This window comes from Ornithorhynchus anatinus, chromosome 8 (genome assembly GCF_004115215.2).
Source record: "Ornithorhynchus anatinus isolate Pmale09 chromosome 8, mOrnAna1.pri.v4, whole genome shotgun sequence".
Classification (NCBI taxonomy): Eukaryota; Metazoa; Chordata; class Mammalia; order Monotremata; family Ornithorhynchidae; genus Ornithorhynchus; species Ornithorhynchus anatinus.
Window position 1 is genome coordinate 26945693 of NC_041735.1, and position 26749 is coordinate 26972441.

General features: G+C 45.4%; 1 protein-coding gene across 9 annotated transcripts in view; it reads left to right on the forward strand.

Annotated features, from left to right (window-relative positions):
- Window positions 1-26749, forward strand: part of PTPRT (protein tyrosine phosphatase receptor type T) — a 900646-nt gene that overhangs the window by 735451 nt on the left and 138446 nt on the right. For 3 of the 9 annotated variants that reach the window (XM_029070020.2, XM_029070023.2, XM_029070027.2), the window contains exons 14-16: window positions 997-1050; window positions 15379-15514; window positions 25818-25847. In XM_029070020.2, the coding sequence (XP_028925853.1) occupies window positions 997-1050; window positions 15379-15514; window positions 25818-25847 (220 nt within the window). The remainder of the gene's footprint in view (window positions 1-996; window positions 1051-15378; window positions 15515-25817; window positions 25848-26749) is intronic. The other 6 variants (XM_029070025.2, XM_029070028.2, XM_029070022.2 and 3 more) reach the window with 5 other exon arrangements.

The window sequence follows — 26749 nt, forward strand, 5'->3', positions numbered from 1 at the left end:
AACCTGAGAAAGTTGATCATGAGTTAATCCCCCCCCCCCAGCCAACGCACACTTGTGTTGTGCCCCTTCTCGTGTGACCTGTTCACTATTGAAACGAAGAAAAGATTACTCAGGTTTTGATCTTTCTCAAACTTCTCTGGCAACTGAATTTTACCTTCTCATTCCCCAAAGGATGCATTCATTAATGCAGCCATAACTCTGCCCTTAACTGTGTACTTATTTTGTGAGGCCTTGGGGACAGGGACAGCGCATGTGTTCTTTCCCCGTGCTTAGCATAGTGCTTTGCATACAGTAAGTGCATAATAGACTATCATTACTACTGTCCTGAAAGAGCATTGTGGATAATAACCCTGGATAATACAACCAGAAAGCTCCGCCCAGGCTTCTAACCTCTTTCCAAAAGTTCTGAAGAAAGTTTGAAGCTCTCCAGAAATTCTCTTTTTTGCACTTCTATTTTAGGCAGTTCCAATGTCCTCTCTTACCCCTAAGTGTCTCTCCACATGCAAGTTGGTTAATATTCTTTGGTAAACACACACTTTCCTTTAACATTGCAGTTGCCCTTTAAAAATAAGATGCTGATGAAATTCCAATCCACTTGCTCTCTGACATAGAGGGCTGCCTAGAAGCGCTGCCAATTAGATTCCTTAATGACATTGGTGGTGTTTCCTCTATTCTCATTTGAGCCATCCTCCTGGCATTAAAACCCTCTCTTCCCAGATACAGGCTAATTTAGACATTTTATGGTAGAGAACCTTGGCCTCTTTCTGAGCAAGGGCAAGAGATGACTTGTATTTTCACTGTGTTAAGTGACTACCCACTCTCAGAGGAAACTGAGTCAGAGGCTCATCGGTGGTCCTTTTTCTTTTTAAGAGGAACTTCTACAATGAGAGCAAATTGCAATTTGAGCGTCGTGTAGCACATTTTCATTTTTTTTTCCTTTTGTTTTCTTTTCTTCTCTTGTGCATGCTGCCCGGGAACTGTTTTCCTTGTCCTTAGCAGTCCTGGGTAGACCGCAGGTGACCACGTGCTCCCCATCCCTCTTGACCACAGGTGACTATCCGTCCAGGAGAGGAGAGCTCAGGATTTCCCAGCATTCCGACATCTTCCTTCCCTCTGGGTTCACATGTTCTGTGCATGAGAGACTCCCTGTGCAGTTTCTCTGTCATTGTTTTCAAAGAAGTGTTTGCTCTGAATGTGTCCTCTTCACCCGGCTCCTGATGCTTACTTTCTCACCTGGATAGGGCACTGAAAAAATCCCTGGGAATTAGAGGGTGATTTCCCACTGGATCATTTTTAATTATCAAATCTGTCCCCGTTCACGACGACTGCTGCTGATTCCCAAAGCATGATTCTGCATGGCATGTTTCTGCATAAGTGTCCACATCAGCTCAGAAGACCTCATCCTCTCCATAATGAGCATGTGGAGTGGTTTGTAATCCAACAGCCATGGCAATGGTAATTGGAAGGTCATCTGGGCTCCCGACTCTACCCAGCGTAGCTCTCTTGTCTGTTGTTTTTGAGGTCACAGTGTTTCATTTCCTCCTCTATCCCATCCTGTCCATCCTTCCTCTAGAAACTGGATGATCGCCTCCTGGCCTGGGCATCTGGTTCTCTGGTTTCCTCCATCTGGGTGGTCAGAACTCCGTACTGGAGGATGGCACGTAATGGTGCCAAGGGTTTAGCACTGTACTCTCCCAAGCACTTAGGACGGTGCTTTGCGAACACGGTAAGCGCTCAATGAATACGATTGAATGAATGAATGAAGTGTATCAGCCACATGTTTAAAAGGGAAAACAGCTCCTTTAGCTTGATAGATTTTGAAATGTTCTTTGTTTGGCATGCACTTGTTGCCAAAGAATCCTTAATCCCGAGGGTGATGATAAAGGGCCCTGTGGGCAACTGTGCAATCACGATGTGCTCAAATGGATCTCCCACCCAGAGAGTGACCAGTATAATATCGAAGGAAGCATGTGGCAGAAATGATGCCAATAGAAAATATAACAGGAAAAGCCTAGTCTTTGCATTACCTTGCTGCATGAGAAATTATTCTTCTACCCGTCCTTGTTCCTCTTCTCCCCACCCCCACCCCCATTTATGGCTGCTCCATTGTTTTATGAAATATATTCCAGTTGGGTAGACAGATAATGTATTCCTTAAACAGGTCTAATCCCAAATCAAGCCTATCTGTTGCTGCCTTTTGCCTTTTGATGCGATGAATGTGATTCTTCTGACAGGTTTATTTCATTGTGTTGTATTTATTTTCAAGTAATTCTCTGCATTGCTTTACATATTAGGTGTATGGAAACGTTTCTTTTCAACAGGTTGTCCCCCTTCTAAGGGTATTTTAAAAATGTGATCCCCACAGTAGTAGTAATACCAGAAATAAAGGAAAATAATATACACCATCTTGACAGGTATTTCTGAAGGAAAATAAGCATCACTTCTTACTTGTGAGAGTCAAGACTGGAACAAGGTCTCATGGCTTAGAACTGGGAATCCTGCCCTCACCGGACCTGAAGTATTGGTTGTGTTTGACACGGTGTTTGACACATAGGAAGCGATTAACAAGTACCATAATTATTATTATTATTAATGAAAATGACCTATTAATTAGTTTTCATCGACGGAGTCTTCAGCTCAATCAATTTGCCACCGAAATAAGAGCCTCCGAGTTCCCATCAAACTCAAGTTAGAGGACGATTCCTTGCTCAGAACCACCCTGCGGACAGACAGCCTGAACTCAGCAGGCGTCTCTCAGAAAGCTGGCTAGGAGAGAGGACGCAATAATAACGATAACAATAATAACCACAGTAACGATAATAATTGGTATTCATTAGGCACTTCCTATGTGTCAAACACTCCGCTAAGCACTGGGGTAGATACAAGATAACAAGGTCAGCCACAGTCCCTGTGCCACATGGGGTTCACAGTCTAACTAGCATTTATGTACAAATTTTTAAATTATAGAAGTTATTTATATTAATGCCTGCCTCCCCCCTCTAGATTGTAAACTCACAATGGGCAGGGAGCGTGCCCATCAGTTATGCTGTATTGTGCTCTCTCTCCCAAGGACTTAGTACCGTGTTCTGCACACAGTCAGTGCTCAATCAGTACCGTTGATAATAATGATACTTCTGGTACTTGTTAATCGCTTCTTACGTGTCAAACACTGTTCTGATCGCTGTGGTCGTGCAAGTTAATCGGATTGGACGCAGTCCCTGGCCCACACTGGGCTTCCAATCTTAATCCCCATTTTTTACGGATGAGGTAAATGAGGCACAGAGAAGATGTGACTTGCCCAAGGTCACACAGCAGACACGTGGCATAGATCACGGGAATAGAACCCATGATCTTCTGAGTCCCGGGCCTTTGCTCTATCCACTGTGCTATGCTGCTCTGAGAATGGCATTTGTTAAGCGCTTACTATGTGCCAGGCACCGTACTAAGCACTGGGGTAGATACAAGCAACTGAGAGAAGGACAGGTATTTAATCTCCATTTTTCAGATGAGGAAACTGAGCCAATTCACCCCGGCCTTGTGGCCTAAGCATGAATCTTGAGAACCTGTGCGACGCCAAGACAGACATTTTGAGTGTGTAGAAACTCTCTGTGCTACGAGTGTAAGTCTAAGTAGAATAGATCATCTGTGAAGTGAAGCGGATCGTTTTCTTGATGAAAAATTCCCGAGTCCGGGTTTTTGGGATGGGGAGGGAGGTTGGTGGGTTGATCCGTAAGAGATGGAGAGGGAGCACTTCACTCTTCCGGGATCCCTCCAGCTTTCCCAGGATAGGAGTCTTCTCTCCGTGTCCCGTCCTCTCTCGCCTCTTCTACTTCTCTGTACCTCCCCATCGGTCATTCAGTGGTATTTATTGAGTGCTCAGTCTGTGCAGACTACTGTATCGAGTGTTTGGGAATTACACTAAAAGCGTGTATACACAATCCTTGCCCTCCAAGCGGGCACTAAGAAGTGAAAGGCAGATATTAAAGTTAATTACGAGTAATGGAAAGTCACAGAGATTAAAGATCTCGGTGCTGTAAGGTGAGATCTGTATATATCTGTAATTTATTTAACTTCCCCTCTAGACTGTGAGCTCAGTGTGGGTAGGAATGTGTCTGTTGTTATATTGTACTCTCCCAAGTGCTTAGTACAGTACTTTGTACACAGGAAGGAGCGTGGCTCAGTGGAAAGAGCACGGGCTTTGGCGTCAGAGGTCATGAGTTCGAATCCCGGCTCGGCCACTTGTCAGCTCTGTGACTTTGGGCAAGTCACTTCACTTCTCGGTGCCTCGGTTACCTCATCTGGAAAATGGGGATTAAGACTGTGAGCCCCACGTGGGACAACCTGATTCCCCCGTGTCTACCCCAGCGCTTAGAACGGTGCTCGGCACATAGTAAGCGCTTAACAAATACCAACATAATTAGTAAGCATTCAGGAAGTACGACTGAATGAATGACTGAAAGTGCTTGGGAGAGGAAGGCCCAAGAATAGAGTCAATCAATCAATGATATTCATCGAGTGTTTACTATGTGTGGAGCATTATACTAGCACTTGGGATAGAGCTGGAAGATAAGATCTCTGCCGTCAAGGAGCTTACAGTGCAATGAGATGCAATAGGGGGTGAAATAGGGTAGGAGGTAAGATATTAAAATAATAATAATAATAATAACAGTATTTGTTAAGTGCTTACGATGTGCTAAGCACTGTTCTCAGCGCTGGGGTAGATACAAGGTGATCAGGTTGCCCCACGTGGGGCTCACAGTCTTAATGCCCATTTTACAGGTGAGGGAGCTGAGGCACAGAGAAGTTAGGTGATTTACGCCAAGTCACACATCTGACAAGTGGCGGAGCCGGGATTGGAACCTACGACCTCTGACTCACAAGCCCGTGCTCTCTCCACTGAGCCACGCTGCTTAGTTTCCTGGAGGAGTCGTGATCTCCCCTAGCTTGTGCCCCTATCTCTCTTTCGCCATCGCACCTCCCACCTTCTGCTGGAGCATAAGAATCTAGATCCAGTAGGGAAACAGCGCTGGACAAAGCCCGGAACTGGGAGTCAAAGGACCTGGGTGTGACCGTATGATCTTGGGCAGTCACTCAACTTCTCTGCGCCTCAATTTCCCACTCTGAAAAATGGGGATTCAATACATGTTCGGTGCCCTACTTAGACAGTGAGCCCCATGTGGGAAAGGAACTGTGCCCAATCTCATTAACTCGCATCTAACCCAGCACTTGACACATAATAAGTGCTTAATAAATACCATAAAAAATAAATTGGATCCTTCTGGCAGTCGGTGTGTAAGGGACAGGGTCTGGTGCATATTTGTTAAAGCAACCTGACCTGCTGAATCTGAGGCAAACTGTGGGTAAACTTTCTTGGTCCTGGAGTTTCACTGGTCTAGTGACTTGTCACCCCTACAGAGCCTACAGGAAGCAACCCTTCAACAAGATATTACAAACCACCAATTCCCTCTATCTCTGAGCTCTTAAGAATGTTGGCATTAATATATTACCATTGCCCACGTCCTTAAATAGAGCTTCCAAAGATATGACAGACCCAAGGTTATTAATACATTAAAGCTCTCATTTTCCTTAAATAGGTTTTCCAATGGGCCCATATTCAGAAACAGACAGGATTATTATTAATACATTAGAACTTTGAATCTCCTTAGGGAAGCTATGTCTAAAATACTCCATAATGGCAATTGAAAGTGTAAAAGAAACGCAGGTGAACATGGGAGAGGGAAAATAAACTATATCGACTCACCTCATCCTCTGAGGAGAGCTCTGGGTCGGTTGGTGGGATGGCGGCCGGAAGGGGAGGAGGAAAGGGAAGGGAGAGATGTGCGTTCATCTAAAGACCCACGGCTAGAGCTATTCGCTCGATGGTATTTATCGAGCACTTATCGGCTGCAGACCACTGTACTAAGCGCTTGGGAAAGTACAATACGAGTCAGTAGAAACGATCTTCTCTTAGACTGTAAGCCTCTGGAGGGACAGGTTCCGTGTCTAATTCCCATTTGTATGATTTTTCTCCCAGAGCTCAGTCTAACACTCTGCACGCAGTGAGCGCTTAATAAATGCTCTTACTTCTACTGGCCACGAGTAGCTATTGTGCATCAGCCCATTAGAAGGACCTCAAAGAGGGCATGGTGAGGGAACGGGGTTGCCTAGTGTGGTGTGGGGGGGTTGAGGGTGAGACATCCGTCTCCCCCGATTAGACTGTAGGCCGTCAAAGGGCAGGAGGTGTCTCTCTCTGTTACCGATTTGTACATTCCAAGCCCTTAGTACAGTGCTCTGCACATAGTAAGCGCTCAATAAATACTATTGAATGAATGAATGAAAAGGTGAGGGGCTGGAGGTGGGATACAGTAGGAGCCAGTAAAGCTTCCCTGTAACTCCTTAAAGAGACTCTCTGGCTCCAGCACCAAATTTTCCCCAAGTTCATTTTAGGGGATTCCCCAGGCATGAGCTTCTGCTTCCTGCAACCATCCAGCAGGGAATTGGGAAATTGGAGAGGAGCAGAGGGAAGGTCTCCCCTTTGGACCCCAGGAAAATCCTCACAACTGAGCTGATTGGATTTGACTTCCCTCTTGTGGAGTTTTCTCCTTAGGTCTGGATCAGTGTCTGAGGAAAGAGCATTTAAGGTCCAGTTCTCAAACCCTGTGTAGATGTCAACGAGCCGCAGTGTGGCCTAGTGGAAAGAGCAAGGGCCCGGGAGTCAGAGGACCTGGGTTCCAATCCCAATTCTGCTACACGTCCGCGGTGTGACCTCGGGCAAGTCACTTTGGTTCTCTGGGCCTCAGTTACTTCATCTGTAAAATGCAAATGAAGACTGAGAGCCCCAAGGGCTTTGTCTTAACTGACTACCTTGAATCTAACCCACCGCTTAGAACAGTGTTTGGTACATAGAAAGCACTTAACAAACAGCGCAGTTAAGTGTTAACAGTTGTGGCTGTTGCCACTGTTTTTTAGATCACGTTTCTCATGGATTATTTTCTTCAATTATAGGCTGCAAGGACTAGGGTCGCTATTACAGTCCAGACATTTTTTCTGCCATCAGACTGAACACTTTAGCTGTCTGAAAGCCTGTTGCCTCTGCTCCTGTGACCTGTGGGGCTGGAGATCAACTTCGTTCATTGATTCTTTCAACAGTATTTATTCATTCATTCAATCATTAGTATTTATTGAGCGCTTACTATGTGCAGAGCACTGTACTAAGCGCTTGGAATGAACGAGTCGGCAACAGACAGAGACGGTCCCTGCCGTTTGACGGACTTACGGTCTAATCGGGGGAGACGGACGGACGAGAACGATGGCGATAAATAGAGTCGAGGGGAAGAACGTCTCGTAAAAACCGATGGCGACTAAATTGAATCGAGGCGATGTACATTTCATTAACAAAATAAATAGGGTAATGAAAATATATACGGTCGAGCGGACGGTTACAGTGCCGAGGGGATGGGAAGGGAGAGGGGGAGGAGCAGAGGGAGATGGGGGGAAAAGAGGGTTAAGCTATGGAGATGTGAAGGGGGGGAGGTAGAGGGAGTAGAGGGAGAAGGGGCGCTCAGTCTGGGAAGGCCTCTTGGAGGAGGTGAGTTTTAAGTAGGGTTTTGAAGAGGGGAAGAGAATCAGTTTGGCGGAGGTGAGGAGGGAGGGCGTTCCGGGACCGCGGGAGGACGCGGCCCGGGGGTCGACGGCGGGATGGGCGAGAACGGGGGACGGTGAGGTGGTGGGCGGCGGAGGAGCGGAGCGTGCGGGGTAGGCGGTAGAAAGAGAGAAGGGAGGAGAGGTTACTTTGTGCAGATCACTGTACTAAGTGCTTGAGAGAGTACAATATAACAATAAACAGACACATTTCCTGCCCACAGCTAACTTACATTCAAGAGGGACCTTACAGTCTAGAGGGATCTTATTTGTCAGCTTCCTCATAATAATCTTCATAGATCTGTACCTTGGGGTTTGTTTTTTTTTAATGGTATTTGTTAAGCGCTTACTTTGTGCCAGGCGCTGTACTCACTGCAGGGGTAGATTCAAGTTATTCAGGTTGGACATAGTCCATGTCCCACATGGGGTTCAGAGTCATGATTTCCATTTTACAAATGAAGTAACTGAGAAACAGAGAAATTGAGTGATTGTCCAAGGTTACACGGCAGAGAGGTGGCCGAACCGGAATTAGAAACCAGGTCCTTCAAAACTGCCAGCTTCCTGTCCTATCTACTAGGCCACACTGCTTCTCTACGTGTTATTACCCGACATATTTTCTTCCTGTGTCTCCATAATCCCCGCTTCTTTGACGTCTCCTTAACGGTTCCCATTTTCCAACCCTTAATCGTGTCTGCCCTTCAAGTTCTCCCTCTTTCCTTTAACTCCTTGAATCCAACTAGATTCTGAACGGTACTGTGTCCGAGAGAAGGATGACATTTTATGCAACATTTACCCCCGTGCATACCTCCCAGACTTGATTTTTTGCATTTTGCTTATGATTTTCTATGGCTCTCCTTGTTTTTCTGACACACTGCCACCAAGCCAGTCATTTCCCTCGTTGAACTAATTCTTCTTCTTCTTCTTCTTCTTCTTATGACATTTGTTAAGCTCTTACTATATGTCAAGTACTGTTCTAAACACTGGGGTAGATATAATTTAATCAGGTCAGACACAGTCCCTCTCCCACATGGAGAGTTTAAGTACTTGTGTTTCAATGATGTGGCAAAAATGTGGGAACAGAAGCGTCCAATTCACAAAACCGTTCTAAAAGGAAAAGAGAGGCATGGTAAGAGAGAAGAGTAAGGAAGAACCAAGAGAGGTGATTAGGGCAAGAAATCACAGGGGGAAGGGCAGTGTCAACTCCATTTTCATAAGACCCAGAGAGTCACCCTTCATTAGCTACTCAGTGCTTGTTCCTTTTTTTATTGTGTTAACTCAGTCCATCGTATTTACTGAGCACTTACTGTGCGCAGAGCACTGCAACTAAGCGCTTGGGAGAGTACAATAGTGAACAGACCCATTTCCTGCCCACGAATGAGCTCAACAGTCTAGAGGAAGGTGACAGACATTAACATAAATGAAAAAATTACAGATCTATTCGTAAGTTTTGTGGGCTGGGGTGGGAGAATGAATAAAGGGAGTAAGTCAGAAGGGCGTGAGAGAAAGAGAAAAGGAAAGGGAAGTCAGGGATCAGGCCTCTTGGAGGAGAGGTGCCTTCAATAAGGCTTTGAAATGTGTAGGGGGGGAAATAATTGTCTGTCAGATATGAGGAGAGAGCGCGTTCCAGACCAGAGGCAGGATGTCGGCGAGAGGTCGGTGGTGAGATAGACGAAATCGAGGTTCGGTGAGAGGGTTGGCATTAGAGGAAGAAGTGTGTCAGCCGGGTTGTAGTAGGAGAGTAACGAGGTGAGGTAATGATAATAATGATGATGGCATCTGTTAAGCCCTTGCTACGTGCAAAGGGCTATCCTAAGCGCTGGAGTAGGTACAAGGTTATCAGGTCGTCGCACGTGGGGCTCACAGTCAATCCCCATTTTACAGCTGAGGTACCTGGGGCACAGAGAAGTTAAGCGACTTGCCCAAGGTCACACAGCTGACAAGCGGCGGAGCCGGGATTAGAACCCATGACCTCTGACTCCCAAGCCCAGGCTCTTTCTACTGAGCCACGCTGCTTCTCTAGGAGGGGGCAAGGTGATTGAGTACTTTAAAGCCAATGGTGAGGAGTTTCTGTTTGATGTGGAGGTGGACGGGCGACCTCTGAAGTTTCTTGAGGAGTTGGGAAACACGGCCCCAGTGTTTTTGTAGAAAAATGATCTGAGCAGCAGAGTGAAGTATGAGCTGGACTGGAGAGAGACAGGAGGCAGGGAGATCAACAAGGAGGCTGATAAAGGAAACGAGGCGGGATAGGGGAAGCGATGGGATTAACGTGCTGGCAGTTTGGATGGAGAGGAGAGGGCGGATTTTAGCAGGGCTGTGATGGTCTCACCGACAGCATTTAGTGGTGGATTTAGTATATGGGTTGAATGAAAGAGAGGAGTCATGTGCCAGGCACTGTACTCAGTGTGCTGGTGTAGATACCGGCTCAATCAGGTTCGACACAGTCCCTGGACCACATGGGGTTCACAGTCTTAACCCCATTTTACAGATGAGGTAACTGAGGCACGGAGAAATGAAGTGACTTGCCCAAGGTGCCCCAACAGAATTGTGGTGGAGCTGGGATTAGAACCCGGGTCCTTCTGACTCCCAGCCTCATACTCTCCCCACAAGGCTACGGTGTTTCTCACGCCGTTCCTATTAAACTTGTTATTTATAGCTGGCTATTCCGCCAATTGCCCCCTTCCAATCACTGAAGATCGATTATTCGCCGAGGAACTGCTGATGTCACCCGACTATCAGCCGACTGCCACAAACAGCTTGAGGACTACCACCCTTTATGGCCCCCGTCTTTTCCCGGGCTAGCCTGTCAATTTGACCTGACACCACGGATGTGAAATTAATTTGTGATTTTCCCATCCTCATCCCTTTCAAATAGGCTCTTAATATGAAAACCTTCTGTCACCTCCCTGTGAGATCTAGCAGCAATATTGTGACCAATAATTTTTCCCTCTATCTATCCCAGACCTTTGGGGAGTAGATCTGCTCTTAGCCGAAATGAAATGTTTCTACTTCTACACACATTAAAAAAAAAATGCCTTTTAAAGATCCAGAGGAAAGAAAACATTTTCACGATGGATTTGGCTGGATTCACAACAATCAATGACTCTCTTATTGCTTTTTTCATTATTCTGGCTCAATTTAGTATCACTAATCTTAACTCCTTGCTGGGTGTTTACCCTAGTCCTCCCACTGATTGAGCTTATGCTTCCGCTAATCCTTGTTTATAGATTCTTGTCTCTTTTCAAATCACTACCACACCCATAGCACGCTGCTTTCTCAAAAATTAAAATTTGTCTGAAAGCTTCCAGTTCCTGACAGCCACTGCCTTTGCCTGACAACACCAAGTCATGAAAAAGAGTTGTATGCCTCAAGCCGTGTGCATAGAGGTAAAATTTGAGATGAATTAGAGTTTTTCTAATGATGGGCTATTGAGCCCCGATTAGACCGTGCGCCCGTCAAACGGCAGGGACCGTCTCTATCTGTTGCCGACTTGTTCATTCCAAGCGCTTAGTCCAGTGCTCTGCACATAGTAAGCGCTCAATAAATACTATTGAATGAATGAATGAATGAAAGACCATGATGGAACATACAGCTATTTGGGGGAAGCGGATGACAGGGAGGATGCAAGGATACCCAATGGGGAAAGATTGCTGGGATTGAAAACAAAGACACAGTGATTTAGTTCTGGAAAATTAATATAAAAAAGGCCCTGTGGGATTGGGCATAGTTTACATCCAGGAGTTCCAAGCAGCTGATCATAATTAATTCATTGAAAATGGTATTTGTTAAACACCTACTATGTACCTTGGCACTGTTCTGAGTGCTGGAGTAGCTACTAGGTAATCAGGTGGCCCCTCGTGGGGCTCACAGTCATAGTCGCCATTTTACAGATGAGGTAACAGCCCCAGAGAAGTAAAGTGACTTGCCCGAGGTCACACAGCAGACAAGTGGCAGAGCTGGGTTTAGAACCCCTGACCTTTGACTCCCAAACCCATGCTCTTGCCACTTGGCTAGGCGACTCCTCTACTGCTTCTCTGTACTTTGAGTTGGAAGCTTAATCAGCTCGACTTTCCCTGCCACTGAAGGTGAAAGGATTGGAGCGATGTTTAGGACAGAGTTGCAGGAGAGTTAGGCCTTAGTTGTCAGCAGCTCAGGTAGTTGGTGACTGAGGGTTCTTCTCGGGAACAGAACGAAACTCAACATATGTGCCGGAGAATCACCAAGGCAGAGCGCAGGCTGGGTCTCGCCCGGCCTTCTCTCTAAGAGATGCAGGATGGCCTAGTGTTTAAAGCAAAGACCTGGGAGGCAGAAAGACCTGGGTTCTAATCCCGGCTCCGACACTTGTCGGTTGTGTTAACGTGCAGCAGCGTGGCTCAGTGGAAAGAGCCTAGGCTTTGGAGTCAGAGGTCATGAGTTCGACTCCCGGCTCTGCCGCTTGTCAGCTGTGTGACTGTGGGCAAGTCACTTCACTTCTCTGGGCCTCAGTTCCCTCATCTGTAAAATGGGGATTAAAAGTGTGTGAGCCCCACGTGGGACAACCTGATGACCCTGTATCTCCCCCAGTGCTTAGAACAGTGCTCGGCACCTAGTAAGCGCTTAACAAATACCAACATTATTATTATTAACTTCTCTGTGCCTCAGTTACCTCATCTGTAAAATAGAGAGTAAGACTGTGAGCCCTTCGTGGGTCAGGGACTGTGTCCAACCTGATTTGATTGTATCTACCCAGCACTGAGTACATTACCAGGCACATAATAAGTGTTAAATGCTATTATTAGTAGTAGTAGTAGTATTTTCTCAGTTCCTCCTGGACTCATTGACTCTCTGCACATGCCTACATCGTAAGAAGCGATTCTCTCCTCCCTGAGAAAAGCCACAGTGCAAATGATAGCCAGACCCTCCCTCTGGGGTTTTTCAGCAATGGGATGCCCACTAAATCAAACTGATTATTATTTAACACCTAAATTTAGAGATTCTGGGGTAAGAGTAGGGGGTTAACAGTCTTAGAATCTTAGACAAGTTGACTGATCAATCCTCACTCTTCTACCGGTTGAGGTTCTAAAGGAACTGGCCTTATAAGGAAGGTGGCCTTAGCCGTGTTTTCTCTCTTCTCTCCTAGCGCGTTTGCTTTAATGATTATAAATCCTTAATCCGTATCAGGATTTGGCAGCCGGTTTTCCCATTCCCAATAGAAGTCCCCGACTCCTTTTAGCAAATTGCGAAGAGTTCCTAAATTCACTGCAAGGAGAAGTTCAAGATGGGAAATACTGATGTTTTTATCCACATCTGGGGGCTAACTCAGCACCATGATTTCTATCTCCACCCCCACCCCATGCTAAAAGATGTCCTCAACCTCTTGCCGGTGACGCTGATTGATCGGGCTACCTTTCCCATCACCAATTTTGTCACGCGTGTGCGAAACTTGAATAGCTCAGTAAATCAGCACTATTAGAAATAATAGTGCATCCACTGCCTAATTATCTCTATGAATCACAGGTAATGACTCAAATTATTGTTTATTGTTATCATAAAAGCACCCACCATGAATTAAGCCACGTATAACATAAGGAAACCAATGGTCCCTTCTAAATGAACTTATATGCCAATTAGATGCACCACAGACAAGTGAAATGAAGAAAGGAAGATGAAGGTGTGGCATTCAGCTAGCACTTTTCATTGGAGTCACTCTCCCAAGGGCTAAAAAGCACCCTGCCATCACCACCCCCTTTTACAAAACACCATTTTAGAAATTGGCAAGCGGAAGAGCTGGCATTGGTTCAAAGTCCATCCTCTCATGTGATTTTGTGTTGGGCAGCTTCATTGAGTATTTTCTGCAGGTCTAGAACTCACAAATGTAACCTTGGAAATCTAACTGGGCTGGAGAATCTGAGAGGTAGGTAGAAAGAAGACAGCATATTCCATTCCCAGGAAAATATATGTGAGTGCCCTCTGGCTCATGAAGCGGAAGGCAGAGCTCTTTATGAGTAAGAAATGGAGGTAGAGGAGGAAACAAAGAAAAAGAAAACAGAAGATCAGCAGTACAAAAAGGTAGAGAATAGGTGAGATCTAGGCCTCTCAGTAATTAATGAGCGTGCTGTTCCCTAGTCAGTCGATTGTATTTACCAAGAGCTTAGTGTGTTGCGAGCACTGTACTACGTAAGCACTTGGAAAAGTCCAATGCAACAGACTTGGTAGACATGATACCTGCCCACAGGAAGCCTACAGTCTATATTCTCAAGCCTATTAGTTGGCTCAGAAGTCATGCTAGAAAACTCCTTGGCTAATCTCCCTCTTTAACTCAAGTATTACTCTAGATACTGGTTAAGGGGTTGGGATCATTCATTCAGTCATATTTATTGAGCACTTACCATATGCAGAGCACTGGACTAAGCACCTGTGTGCGTACCATGCCACAATAAGCAGACACATTCCCTTGCCCACAACGACGGGCAGGTGAAATAGAAAGAAAAGGGTTAGGTGAGAAGGCAGACGGGGAAGTGGCTCTCCTCTGACCGCCTGGCTCTGCTGGCCCAGTTTGATTTTAGGGTAGGAAGTGTTTGCTCCTATGTTTTCTGATTAATATCTAATTATGCGATGCTAATGGTTGTTTATTTTTAATTAGCGTCTTTCATTTGAAAGGATCCCAAAGTGCTTGTCAAATTACCAGCCCAGTATTGTATGTTGTACGCAACTAAATCTACTGCTGAGATCATTGAGGCATTTGCCTTAAATAAGACACAGCCCATGATGGGTCATGCGATGATTAATATATATTTAAAATAATAGCGTTTGTAGAGGTGAAAGCAGAGTTAGCACGTACTGAGCGTCGACTGGTGTAATACACTGAACGGAGTGCTTGGGAAGTACAAAATAAACAAGAGACAGATTTCCTTCCTACAAGGTGCTTGCACTCTCATACCGTAGACAGACTTGCAAATATTGAGTAATGAAAGGAAGAAATTGAATGTACAATTGAATCGCCTGTAAACAGGGTAAAAGTTGTTCATTTCCCGCAAAAGTTATTTAAACACCGACTGTGGACGAGACATTGTTCTAAGCAGCGGGAACAAAATACAAATTTCAGAATTATTGATGGTCCTGGTCCCCAAGGAGCTCACAATCTAAGAGCAATGAGGAGAGAGGAGACGGGCAACAGATACAAAAGGAAAGATCAAAGAATGAAAAAAAATGAATAAACGAAAAGGATAACGGTAAATACAATAAGAGCAATAGGGCATTGTGGCTAAAAGATCGGGGTTTCAGGTTCCCCACAGTTCAAATTTCAACTGTCCTGGTAGTCACAGCCCCAACCTCTCCACTTCCAGTTGACGGAGAAAGGATGGAGAAGGCCTTGGTTGAGCAGAGCAGTGGCAGTTGGGAAATCCCAGTGGCTTGGGGACAGGGCACTTGTTCTGTCAAACAGCAGAGCTCCTCTTTTCCCCCCTGAGCCAAAAGTTAAAGCATCCAGTCTTCAGGTTGTAGGGAAAACAGTGTTTATCCTTGAGAGGAGGAAGGGATGTTTAGCTGCCTGGTACACTCTTGGGTGCCTCCACTTTCCTTTGGAACATCTGGTCAAGGCCTATGGAAATGCAACCTCCTGAACAGATGGGACCATTTGGTTTGTTCTGGTGTGGTGAGTTCTAGGTCCCTAAAGTATTTAGGATGAATTCCACTGTGTGGAGACTGAAGTTTTATCTGAGTTGTTTTTATTTCCCCGCATCTTCTTTCCCTCCTCTTAAGGAGCTTCCACACAGAACTCCAACTCGGTGGAGCCTGAAAAGCAGGTTGACAACACTGTGAAAATGGCGGGAGTGATAGCAGGACTCTTAATGTTTGTCATCATCCTTCTGGGAGCCATGCTCACGATCAAGAGAAGGTAAGTGTCTGTTTTGCTTCTGCTCCTCTTGGTCCAGGATGACCTTATTCATTGACCCGATATTTGAGAGCCAGTGGTATCTTTGCTTCGCCGGACCCTGCGCTCCCGATCAGTTTCCGGGGGAGAGAATGGCGCCTCCGGAAGACAGGTGATGACAAAAAGCCTCTACGTTATGAAAATGATCGGGAAGCTCCATAGTTTTCCTCTCGGTGAACTGAATCTGAATTGGATAACCCTTGGGTGAGCGTGAGATTTTTCATACTTTTCCGCTAAATGTTGTTTGATATTGTTTTTCCCATTCTGCCCTCTGGGAAACATGGTTAAGCGAAAGTCTGAAATGTTTGTGGGCGAGGACAAAAATCGCATTTGATTTTCAGAGATTTGGTTCTGAAATGTACCGCAGTTCTGCAGATTCTGCACCGAGCATCTTCGTGCTTCTTCGCTTCTTCTTTCATCCCATCTCGTCAAACTGACCTTTCTAGTCCGCCAGAGGAGAAGTGCGTCCTGAACTGCGGTGTTAGTTAATCGGAGCCAAGGCCTATTTACAAAAACACCTGTTTTGCGAAGAAGCAAAACTGACAAGTTCTTCCTCTTCATTTTCTAAAGGACTTTTTATATACTGTCAGTAGCTCGGTGTAAAGGTGGGCTTTTGCAAACATTGTTTAACGAGCTTTTCTTCCTTCCACGTATAGTTAAGAGGTTCTAGACGAATGTGAGTGCTTGATATAGTTAAAGGGTTTCACAGTGGGGTTCCATATTTTGTCAATGAGCCATTTTTCAGCTGATGGTTACTATCCAAACAGCCTGCTGTGAAACTCCCCAGACTTAAGTCATGCATTGCCATGTCCTCTGTAGTGCATCTCTCTCTCCTTCCTAAAATTCCAGTAGCTCCATTCTGTACCAGACCCTTCGATTGATTCCATTTTATTTTTTTTATCATAGTTCACCAAACTTCGGAGAGTTGTATTGAAAAAACAAAACAAAACAGAGCCTTTGACTGATGTCTGCCTCTCTCCTCATAATCAATTGACCACAGTCCCCTGGAAAAGAACTTCATGCCAGCGCTGACACCTTCAGTCTGGCAAAATTCCCATAAGCTCAATGTCATGAGAAAGAATTAAAAAAAAAAATGAATTGAAGCAGAAAATTATGAGGACTCGTGACAATGTTCAAGTTTTTTAGGAGAAGAAAAATATGGTCCTGAGGCCACTGAATTTAGGCCAAAATGTTTGTTGAAACTTTTGATTGGCAGTCGTGGTAACCCACATTAATAATGTATAGTGTCGATGTCTTAATAATACAGATTAGTTCTAAATAAATATGTACAAGTGTGGGTGTTGGGGGAGAGCATGTGGGTGTGTGTAGGTATGTATGTATGTATAAGGGAGGAGGTAGGGAAGGAGCATATATGTACCCATCCATCTTCCTACTACCTACATACTGAACTATGTGTTTTTCTACTAAATATAGGAGCGGTAAAACAAATTTTTCTGGAGGGTTTTAGGAGTGACAAAATAAGTCCAATATAAAATGTTTCATTTTCAGTTGGATATTTATCTTTAGGGTGCTTTTGTTGAATCTCTAACATCCAGTGGAAGGACCAGGCGCATGAATCTACAATCTAGAAGGGATCCCATTCTCCATAAGACAAAATCTGTTCATCCAAGTATCGGGTGGGTGGTAAGCAACTGAAATTCATTAACTTAGGAAGGTGTACAAGCGTAAAATATCAAGAGATTCCTGAAGGTTTGGATACATTCACTGATGATAGATCCCTGATAGATTATTAGAGGGGGAAAAAAAATAGGGAGGTTAGAGGGCTGATTTCGGGAGATTTATGGCTGATAGGTCTAGCAGGTGGTAAGCAACTGAAATTCATCTCAACGGGAAGTTGTGCAGCAGAAAATATCAATAAATCTGAAAGGGACTTGGATAAATTCTTTGATGATAAGGTTAGTAGAGGAAAGAATTAGGAATGTTAGAAGGTACCAGGAAGATAAGCTGCCAGCGAGACTTTCTCCTGGTGTCTTTAGGTGCCGATGTCTGAGACAGAATATTGGAATGCACTATTCTTCTGAAACAAGGGCACAACTCAGTTTTATTTTCTTATTGGTAGCTTTAAAACAGCTGTCTTTGTTAGCATTATCAAAAATTTAAAATTAAAAAATTTAGGAAAATCTCAATTGTTGACCTTGATGTTTTGTTTTTGAGGCCATTTTTCATCAATTGCTAAAAGAAAAGGTGTTAACTATGGACAGCATGGGATTATATTTGGGATTCAGAAAAGGGTTTAGGTAGTAAAGGGAGGCATTTTTGTGAATACAGTGATTTTTTTCTATCCGGTTTGCAATATTGCCTTACTAGCCCTTGATAGTGCTAGGCTCATTTTCTTTCTCCCTTTATAAGGGCTGTACTTGTTTCAAATCCTGGTGAGGGACAGTCTGATTACTCCCCTGTTCATTCCCCAGTTGAGTAGTTTCATCAGGCAGGGAGATTGGGGGGCATTCTTTGTTAATATGCATTTTTCCTTGTCCAGTTAGTCTTAGTATATGTCAGTCCTGCTCACACAGCAATGCCAGGGTTCTGAATATTTAGAATTGTTTGCTTTAGAACAGCTCTAAGTTTCTCCTGACAGAAGTTCCCTCATCGTATCTGATTGCATGTTGGCTGGGATGTCTGGGTAGATGGTATTATTCTTATTGTTATTATTGCAGTGTGGCTCAGTGGAAAGACCACGGGCTTGGGAGTCAGAGGTCGTGGTTTCTAATCCCGGCTCCACCACTTGTCAGCTGGGTGACTTTGGGCAAGTCACTTAACTTCTCTGAGCCTCAGTTACCTTATCTGTAAAATGGGGATCAAGACTGTGAGCCCCACGTGGGACAACTTGATACCTTGTATCCCCCCAGAACTTAGAACAGTGCTTTGCACATAGTAAGCGCTTAACAAATGTCATCATTATTATTCATTCAATAGTATTTATTTATTTTCATTCAATAGTATTTATTGAGCGCTTACTGTGTGCAGAGCACTGTACTAAGCGCTTGGAATGAACAAGTCGGCAACAGACTTATTATTACTATTATTATTATTAATATAGCAGTAATATCTACAAATAGTGGTATTTGTGATATGCTAAGCCTTTAAGTAAACACAAGATGAGCAGACCAGACGTAGTCCCGGTCCCGTCCCGGCTCACGGTCTAAAGGAGAGGGGGGGGAACAAGTATTTAATCTCCATTTTACAGATGAGGAAACTGAATCCCGAAGAAGCCTAGTGAAACTCCCCAAGGTCACACAGCAGGCAAGTGACGGGGCCAGGATTAGAACCCAGGACTCATGACTCCAAATCCTGTGCTCTTTCCACCAGGCCAAGCTGTTTCGACCGAAGCGAATTCACTACAGAGCAGATCGAGAGCCTCAAGCTCAATCTCTCCAAGGGGATAGAGTCACACCAGGTCCTTGGAGACCGAGCCGGATCAGCGATCAGAGTCACTGACAGGCCAGAGCTGTGCGGATAAAATCCGAGTCGACTAAATAGTTTTCTAGCCGAAGTTTCTTTTCATTTGCATAAGTACAAACAGAGGCTGATTAACCCCTCTGAAATAAAGCTTAGTTAAAGGGAACCCACTTTCAGCCTCAGAGGAACAACTACAAGATAGGCTTGTCTTTCCAGGCAATGGTGCAGAAACAAAGTAATTTAATTAGACCAACTTGAAGCCGTACCTTCACATGAAGCTGGAAGATATCACGGTGACATCTGCTTGTGACTCAGGGCACTGTAGTTAATCAGTAGAAGACACGATCCATTTAATTTTCCTAAACGAAGCTTTCTATTAACCAATAAAAATAGGCGGACGAAGAGGGAGGGGATGAATTAATAAGATATAGAGACATAGTAGGATTGAGCACATTGAGCAAATGCAGTGAGACTCTTCTGAGTAAACCACTGGGCTCTTTTTTTAGGGTTTTAAGTACTTACTCCGTGCCAGGCACTGTTACTAAGCGATAGGGTAGATAGAACCTAATCAGGTTGAACGTAGTTCACGTCCCACCCGCCACTGCCAGTCTTAATCCCCATTTTAAGGGTGAAGCAACTAAGGCACGGGGAAGTTAAGTGACCTGCCCAAGGTCACTCAGCAGAAAATGGGCGGAGCCGCTGTTAAATCCCAGATCCTCGGACTCCCGGCCTGTGTTCTTTCCACTAGGCTACGCTGCTTCTCAGCTTGAGTTGGGATGCATATATGTCATATATGCATCTAAATCAATCAAGCAATAATGATGTTGGTATCTGTTAAGCGCTTACTATGTGCAGAGCACTGTTCGAAGCGCTGGGGTAGACACGGGGGAATCAGGTTGTCCCACGTGGGGCTCGCAGTCTTAATCCCCATTTTACAGATGAGGTAACTGAGGCACAGAGAAGTGAAGTGACTCGCCCACAGTCACACAGCTGACAGGTGGCAGAGCCGGGATTCGAACTCATGATCTCTGACCCCAAAGCCCGTGCTCTTTCCACTGAGCCACGCTGCTTCTCAAATCAAATACTATTGATTACTTGATTGTTGTAGAAGTAGCATTTATCGAGCGCCCATCTGGTACGGTGCCCTGTACTGGACAGTCGGCAAATACAGGATAAAGAAATGACACGGTCCTTGCCCACCAGGAGCTTACGCTCTAATGGGGGAGACAGATCATTCAGTCAAACATAAAAAATATTTATAACTCGAGTGATCAAAACAAGTAATCGAGACCACATATACTCATGAATGCTACAGAGGGCGTAAATAACGGGGGACGGGGCCTGTGTCCGATCTGTATATATAGTATCGAACCCAGCACTTAGGGCTTTAATAAGTAACCTGATCGTTGGGTGGTATTAAGGGCTAGAGTTGGCTAAAGGGGAAGTGGAATGGCCTAATGGATAGAGCACAGGCCTTTAAATCAGAAAGGCTGGCTTCTAATCTTTGCTCCGTAACTAGTCTGTTGAGTGACCTTGAGCAAGTCACTTCTCCGTACTTCAGTTACCTCATCTGTAAAATGGGGATTAAGACCGCGAGCCCCATGTGGGACAGGGACTGTGTTCAACCTGATGAGCTTGTATCTGCCCCAGCGCTTAGAATCATACTTGTCACATAGTAAGCGCTGAACAAAATACCATTATCGTTAGTTATTATTATTATTATTATGATATGGCTCAGGGTGCTAGGAGGTCAGTCAGAGAAAGCTTGGGGAAGAGGTGGGATTTTTGTGGAGCTGGGAATGTGGAGAGAGCTATGGATTTGTCTGATGTTGGGAAGCGGGGAGAGTTCCAAGCTTGAAGAGCAGAGTGAGGAGATGAAGTGGGAGAGTGGAGAGTGAAGTACTGCTAGCAGGTGAACTTTGGAGAAATGAACACAGCGAATTGGGAAATGACAGGCAAAGGGAGCAGAAAAGCAACGTGGGATCAGATGCTCGAGAGCTCTGAAGCCGACTGTGATGCGCAGAGACCCAGAGTAGCCAGGGAAGGGCTTTGGGAAGAGGAGAGATGTGCCGAGCAGTAGCGGGTGGTATAAGATTAGAGTGGGGAGAGGCTGGAGGTTGGGAGACCGGGGGAAAGCTAAATGCACGAATCGTCTTTTGCAGATCTCCCCCAAGCCTTTTCCTATCTGCATCCAACCTCCTCCCGTTATGTGTAAGATTGGGAACGCTGTCAGAAAAGGAACCCAAAATTAAGCTTGAATTCAGGCCACTTTATGGCAACCAAGTGTAACGCAGAAAAGAGGTTGAGTCTCAGGGGCTTAGGTTGTCTTTTACCTCCAGGTAAACAGGGCAGATGCCTTCTCTTGGGGCTTCCCGTTGGCATCATCAACAATTATTGTGGAGTTCTCACTGTGGGCAAGGTACTCCCTGCATGCAACCAGAGCTTTAACCAAAGTCGGAGGTGACATGCGCCGGATTTCTACTTCAGCCTCCTGGAGTGAATGAGACTCCAGATGAAAAGCTCAGTAGTTTCTGCTGGACCCAAAGAAAGTTCAAGGGATTCACAAGATGGTCTCCCCTTCAGAATCCACTTAGAACATGGAGGGTGCTGGGTCAGTTGCTGAATCTTCTCTCCTCTTAAAAAGACCTTCTTACTTGGGACTCTGCACCATTTTAAATGTTCTTTTCATGGTATTTGGTAAGTACGCGCTCTGTGCCAGTCACTACACTGAGCGCTGGGATAGATGCAAGTCAATCAGGCTGTACCCAGTCCCTGTCCCACATGGGACTCACAGTCCTAATCTTCATTTTACAGATGAGGTAACCGAGGGACAGAGAAGTTAAGTGACTTGCCGAAGGTCACACAGCAGATAAATGGTGGAACTGGGATTAGGACGCAGGTCCTTCTGACTCCCAGGCCCGTACTTGCCATCTAAGGACTGGGTCCCCGTATTACTCCTCCCCCCTGCTCTAATGCCAGCAGGGATTAAAGACTGGGACGATGACTGTCACAATTCCAGAGAGCGCAAACACTTTTTAAAAATGATATTTGTTAAGTGCTTACTCCGTGTGGCCTAGTGGAAAGAGCACAGATCTGGGAGTCAGAGGACCTAAATTCTAATCCCAGCTCCATCACTTGTCTGCTGGGTAACTTTGGGCAAGTCACTTAACTGCTGTGTGCCTCAGTTTCCTTATCTGTAAAATGAGGAAGAAGACCGTGAGCTCTATGTGGGGCAGGGACTGTGTCCAATCCTATTATCCTGTACAGTTCCGGGCACATTGCAAGTGCTTAACAAATAGCACAGTATTATTGTCATCATGTGCCAGGCGCTGTACGAAGCAATGGGGTAGGTACAAGATGATAAGGTTGGACAGAGTCCACGCCTCGCCTAGGGCTCCCAGTCTTAATCCCCATGGAACAGATGAGGTAACTGAGGCACAGAGAAGTCAGGTGACTTGCCCAAGTTTACCCAGCAGGCGAGTGGCAGAGCTGGGTTCAGAACCCAGATCCTCTGATCCCAGGTCTGTGTCCTTTCCCCCTGACCCCCCGCCCAAGTTAAGTGTGTAGTCTATTGACCCCAGTGCTTGGCAAATCCTGGAAGTGCTTCTTCCTTTATTTTTTTTTTTTTCAGCTAGATAAGGAAGAGTCCTGAGTCACTTAAGAAAGACTAGAGTTGAGATGATGGAGTCTGTTCTGTATGGGATGCAGCGAGGTAATGATAATAATAATAATGTTGGTATTTGTTAAGCGCTTACTATGTGCAGAGCACTGTTCTAAGCACTGGGGTAGATAGAGGGTCAGCAGGTTGTCCCACATGAGGCTCAGAGTTAATCCCCATTTTCCAGATGAGGTAACTGAGGCCCAGAGAAGTGAAGTGACTTGCCCCCAGTCACACGGCTGACAAGTGGCAGAGCCGGGATTCGAACACATGACCTCTGATTCCCAAGCCCGGGCTCTTTCCACTGAGTCACGCTGCTCCTCGTAGCCTCGATTAACTAGATCTGACACTAACACGGGGACCATTATTAGGCACTAGCAGGGATTAAAAATTGGAATCCTGCCTTTTAACTCTGCCTCACCCTTGGTCCCAGGAAACAACTGCCCCCTGCCCAGTTTGTTAAGTGTGTACTACGTGCCAGACACTGCACTAAACGCTGGGGTAGATGCAAGCTAAGCCGGTTGTACACAGTCCCTGTCCCACAAGGGACTCTCGGTCCTAATCCCATTTTACAGGTGAAGTAACTGAGGGACAGTTACCTTCAAACCAGCCATTTTATCCAAACCAGCCTTATCTGTCAAGCCAGCCGCTAGTTCTAAAAATCTTTTGAGAATCAGCTGAAACAGCATCCGGTATGATTATCTTTGTACTGATTGAGCACTCTGTGCAAAGCAGTTCACTAAGCGTTGGGGTAAATTTCAAGATACTGATTAAGATAGGCGTGGAATTCTTAAATCTCTCAGATGAGAGAGGTAAATGAAATTTTCAGTGGTATTGAAAATGCTGAGCTTGATTGCCCTGCCCCTGAAGGCAAAATGATGCCAGCTCAGGATCAACACAGTTGGAAGCATGCTCACTCCCCCCCTCCCTTTTCTTTCTGAAACAAGGTATCGGAATCACTCTTTGAGCATCAATCCGCTACTCTTCTGCTGGCTCCATTCCTCTCCAATCCCTCCCCGACCTGCTGTAGGAGAAGCAGAACGGGGACAACTGCCCCAAGGCCCCAAAAAGGTCATCTGTCCCCTCCGGTCAGTCAGAAGCCCAAATTGAGAACAGTGCTTGGCACATAGTAAGCGCTTAACGAATACCACCATCATTATTATGCTCCCTCCGGAGTGTTCCCCACGACGGTCTGCAAGGACGTGGGAGTGAGAGGAAAGCCCGGGACACAGGGTGAAATTTCCCGCCCACTTAAGTCTGCAGCGATGACTCCAGAGCCCCCCAACTGTCCCCTGCCGCAAAGAAGATTTGGGCTAGTTGTCCCTAATAGTAATAATAATAGTAATAGTACTTGTTAAGCAGTGTTCTAAGCACTGGCATGGGCACAAGTTAATCAGGTTGGACACAATCTCTGTCCCACGTGGGCCCTTCGCTCTTAATCCCCATTTTACAGATGAGGTGACTGAGGCCCGGTGAAGTGATTTGCTCAAGGTCACACAGCGGACATGTGGCGGAGCTTGGATTAGAACCCAGGTCTTTCTGACTCCTAGGCCCATGCTCTATCCACTAAGCCACGCTGCTTCTATCTTATGAATATTTCAAAAGTCTACTATTAAATCAATCAACGGTATATTTGTTGAATACTTACCGAGTTCAGAGCACTGTGCTAAGCGGTTGGGTGAGTACAATACAGCAGAATTAGCGGACACATTCCCAGCCCATAACATGGATAAAAGAGCCAGTATAATTTCTCAAATGCCACTGGGAAGAACCTACAAAGTCTTCGAGCGAGGCAGGCCCAAAGTTTCTTTCTGGTAGTGGATTCCATGAAGGTTAGGAAATGTAGAGAAGCAGCGTGGCTTAGTGGAAAGAACACGGACTGGGGAGTTAGAGGACGTGGATTCCCATCCCGGCTCGGCCACTTGTCTGCTGTGTGACCTTGGACAAGTCACTTCTCTTCTCTGTGCCTCAGTCACCTCATCCGGAAAATGGGGATTAAGACCGTCAGCCCCACGTGGGGCAACCTGATTACCTTGTATCTACCCCGGCGCTTAGAACTGTCCTTGGCACAAAGTAAGTGCTTAACAAATACTGTGATGATTATTATCAGCCTTTGCCATTTCTTCCAGCATTTCATAATTCAGTTTTGTAGTCATCACTCTGCCCCTTTCACACGTGTCAAGCCAAATAATTGTGCCAGGAGTTTGTGGAAGAGAATGGATTGCGTGTCTAAAGTCCTTCTCAGTGTGGAATCTTTGGTATGATTTGTTAGGCAGCTCCTTCTCTAAGGGACTAACACCTTCCATTCCAGAATAATCATGGCCAAGGTACCCCTTGCATTTATAGTTTGGGAAAATCAGAGGACAAGCGATAGCAGCATGTACTGAACCCGGTCATTGGGTGGTGACTTGCACTTGAGGAAGAATGTCCTTTGACTCTGTTAAGAGGTCACTGCAATTATGCTAAACATCCCCAGGCTTCTTATTCTAAAACCTAAACACTTTTGCAGGGCAGCAATCTGAGAAGGAAAATGAGACGTAGTGCCAAACCAAAAGCTGTTTTCTCACAGCGTGAAAGAGCAGATATAAAATGGAGGTCAATGAACCTGTTGAGGCATTTGAGTGAATGCACAAACCCCTCCCTGGTCTCCTCTGTTCCCTAGAGTTCGATGGCATATCTCCATCAGAAAAGAAATATCGATGGCGTCGATATTTTTCCAGGAAGAAGAGAAATATAGCCAACCCTGCCCGTGAGCAGTTCAGGGGCAATCCGTGCAACGATTGCCTAGCATTAAATGGAAGCGGTGTCTTCATCATTCAGTCAATCGGTCGAATGGTATTTACTGAGCACTTACTGTGTGCGGAGAACTGCATTAAGTGCTTGGGTTGTGTTCAGGGTTACAGAGAGCCAGCTGGCAAGACTCCCGGGCCGGGCTTCTACCCACGGCTCTCTACCGCCGCTGACTTCATTTCTTTTGACTCGAACGAGTTTGGTTGAAAGGAGTCGTGGTGAGGGCAAAGACCGTGCATCCGGAAGAGAAGCTAACACCTCATTAGGTTCAGTGAGGCTGAAGTACTGTGAACATTTCAAAGGAACAAGATTTCATATCAATCTAATTATTGCTTGTTTGTTTTTTCTTTTTCCCCCCTTTTGGACATTTTCTTCATCTGACTGCCCATCAATATATAGAAGAAATGCATATTCCTACTCCTATTACTTGTAAGTACCTAGCTGGAGATGACGTTTCTTGAGCATGCTTTTTATAGTGGAACAGTAGTTTTCCTCCCTCAACAATTATTTTTTCCCTCTTGTTCATCTTTGTCTAAGTAGTCTGTACCTTTCCTTTCTCCTCTTCATTTTAGAAACCCTTTATCATCTTTGATTTGTCTTGATTCCCGTCCCTTAGTGGTCTTTCTCACTGATGTGCAATGCTCTGTACACTGGAATGTGTGTTGTTTTGTCGTTACCTAACCTAGGAGTTAGAGACACAATGTGTTAATAGAGGCTCAAGTAGGCAGGCGGAACGAGAGGGGCCGCGTGAAGCAGTGTACGATGTTTGTGCGTCAGATTGCGTACAAACTCTACCAAGAGCAGTGGGCATTTCTCCATTTTGCGAAGGCAGATGTGAGTGGTTCAAGTTGACTCTGTCGTCCAGTCCTTGTCTTTTTTACGTTTCTTTGGTTTGTAAATGAAACTTGAGCCTCCCTAGGTTCAAAGTGTATTTTCTTCTCGTGGTACCTGCTCTCTTCCCCAGATATCTTTAGTCCTCTGTGACTAGTTCTAGGCCAAGCTCCTCAGTCTTGGAGGGATTCTGCCCGAAGATTCAGTTCTTCTGTGAACTTGGGTGAACCATGAACTGTTCTGCTTGTTTCCTCATCCGTCAAAGCAAGACACCAATGAATACCTTGCCGAGATGTGAACTGATGACTTAGCTGAAGAGCAAAGTTCTTTCGGTGCCCCAAAAAACTCCCTGGTCGTAGATAAAGGGCACAATGAGCCAATTTCTCCCACTCTGGAGCTGCTTTCTGAAAGTAAACCCGGCCCTTCGGTTAAGTTGCTTCATTAACCCTCTCAGGTACAAGGATATCATTCAGTAAGTTACGATGGACTGACTAATAGCC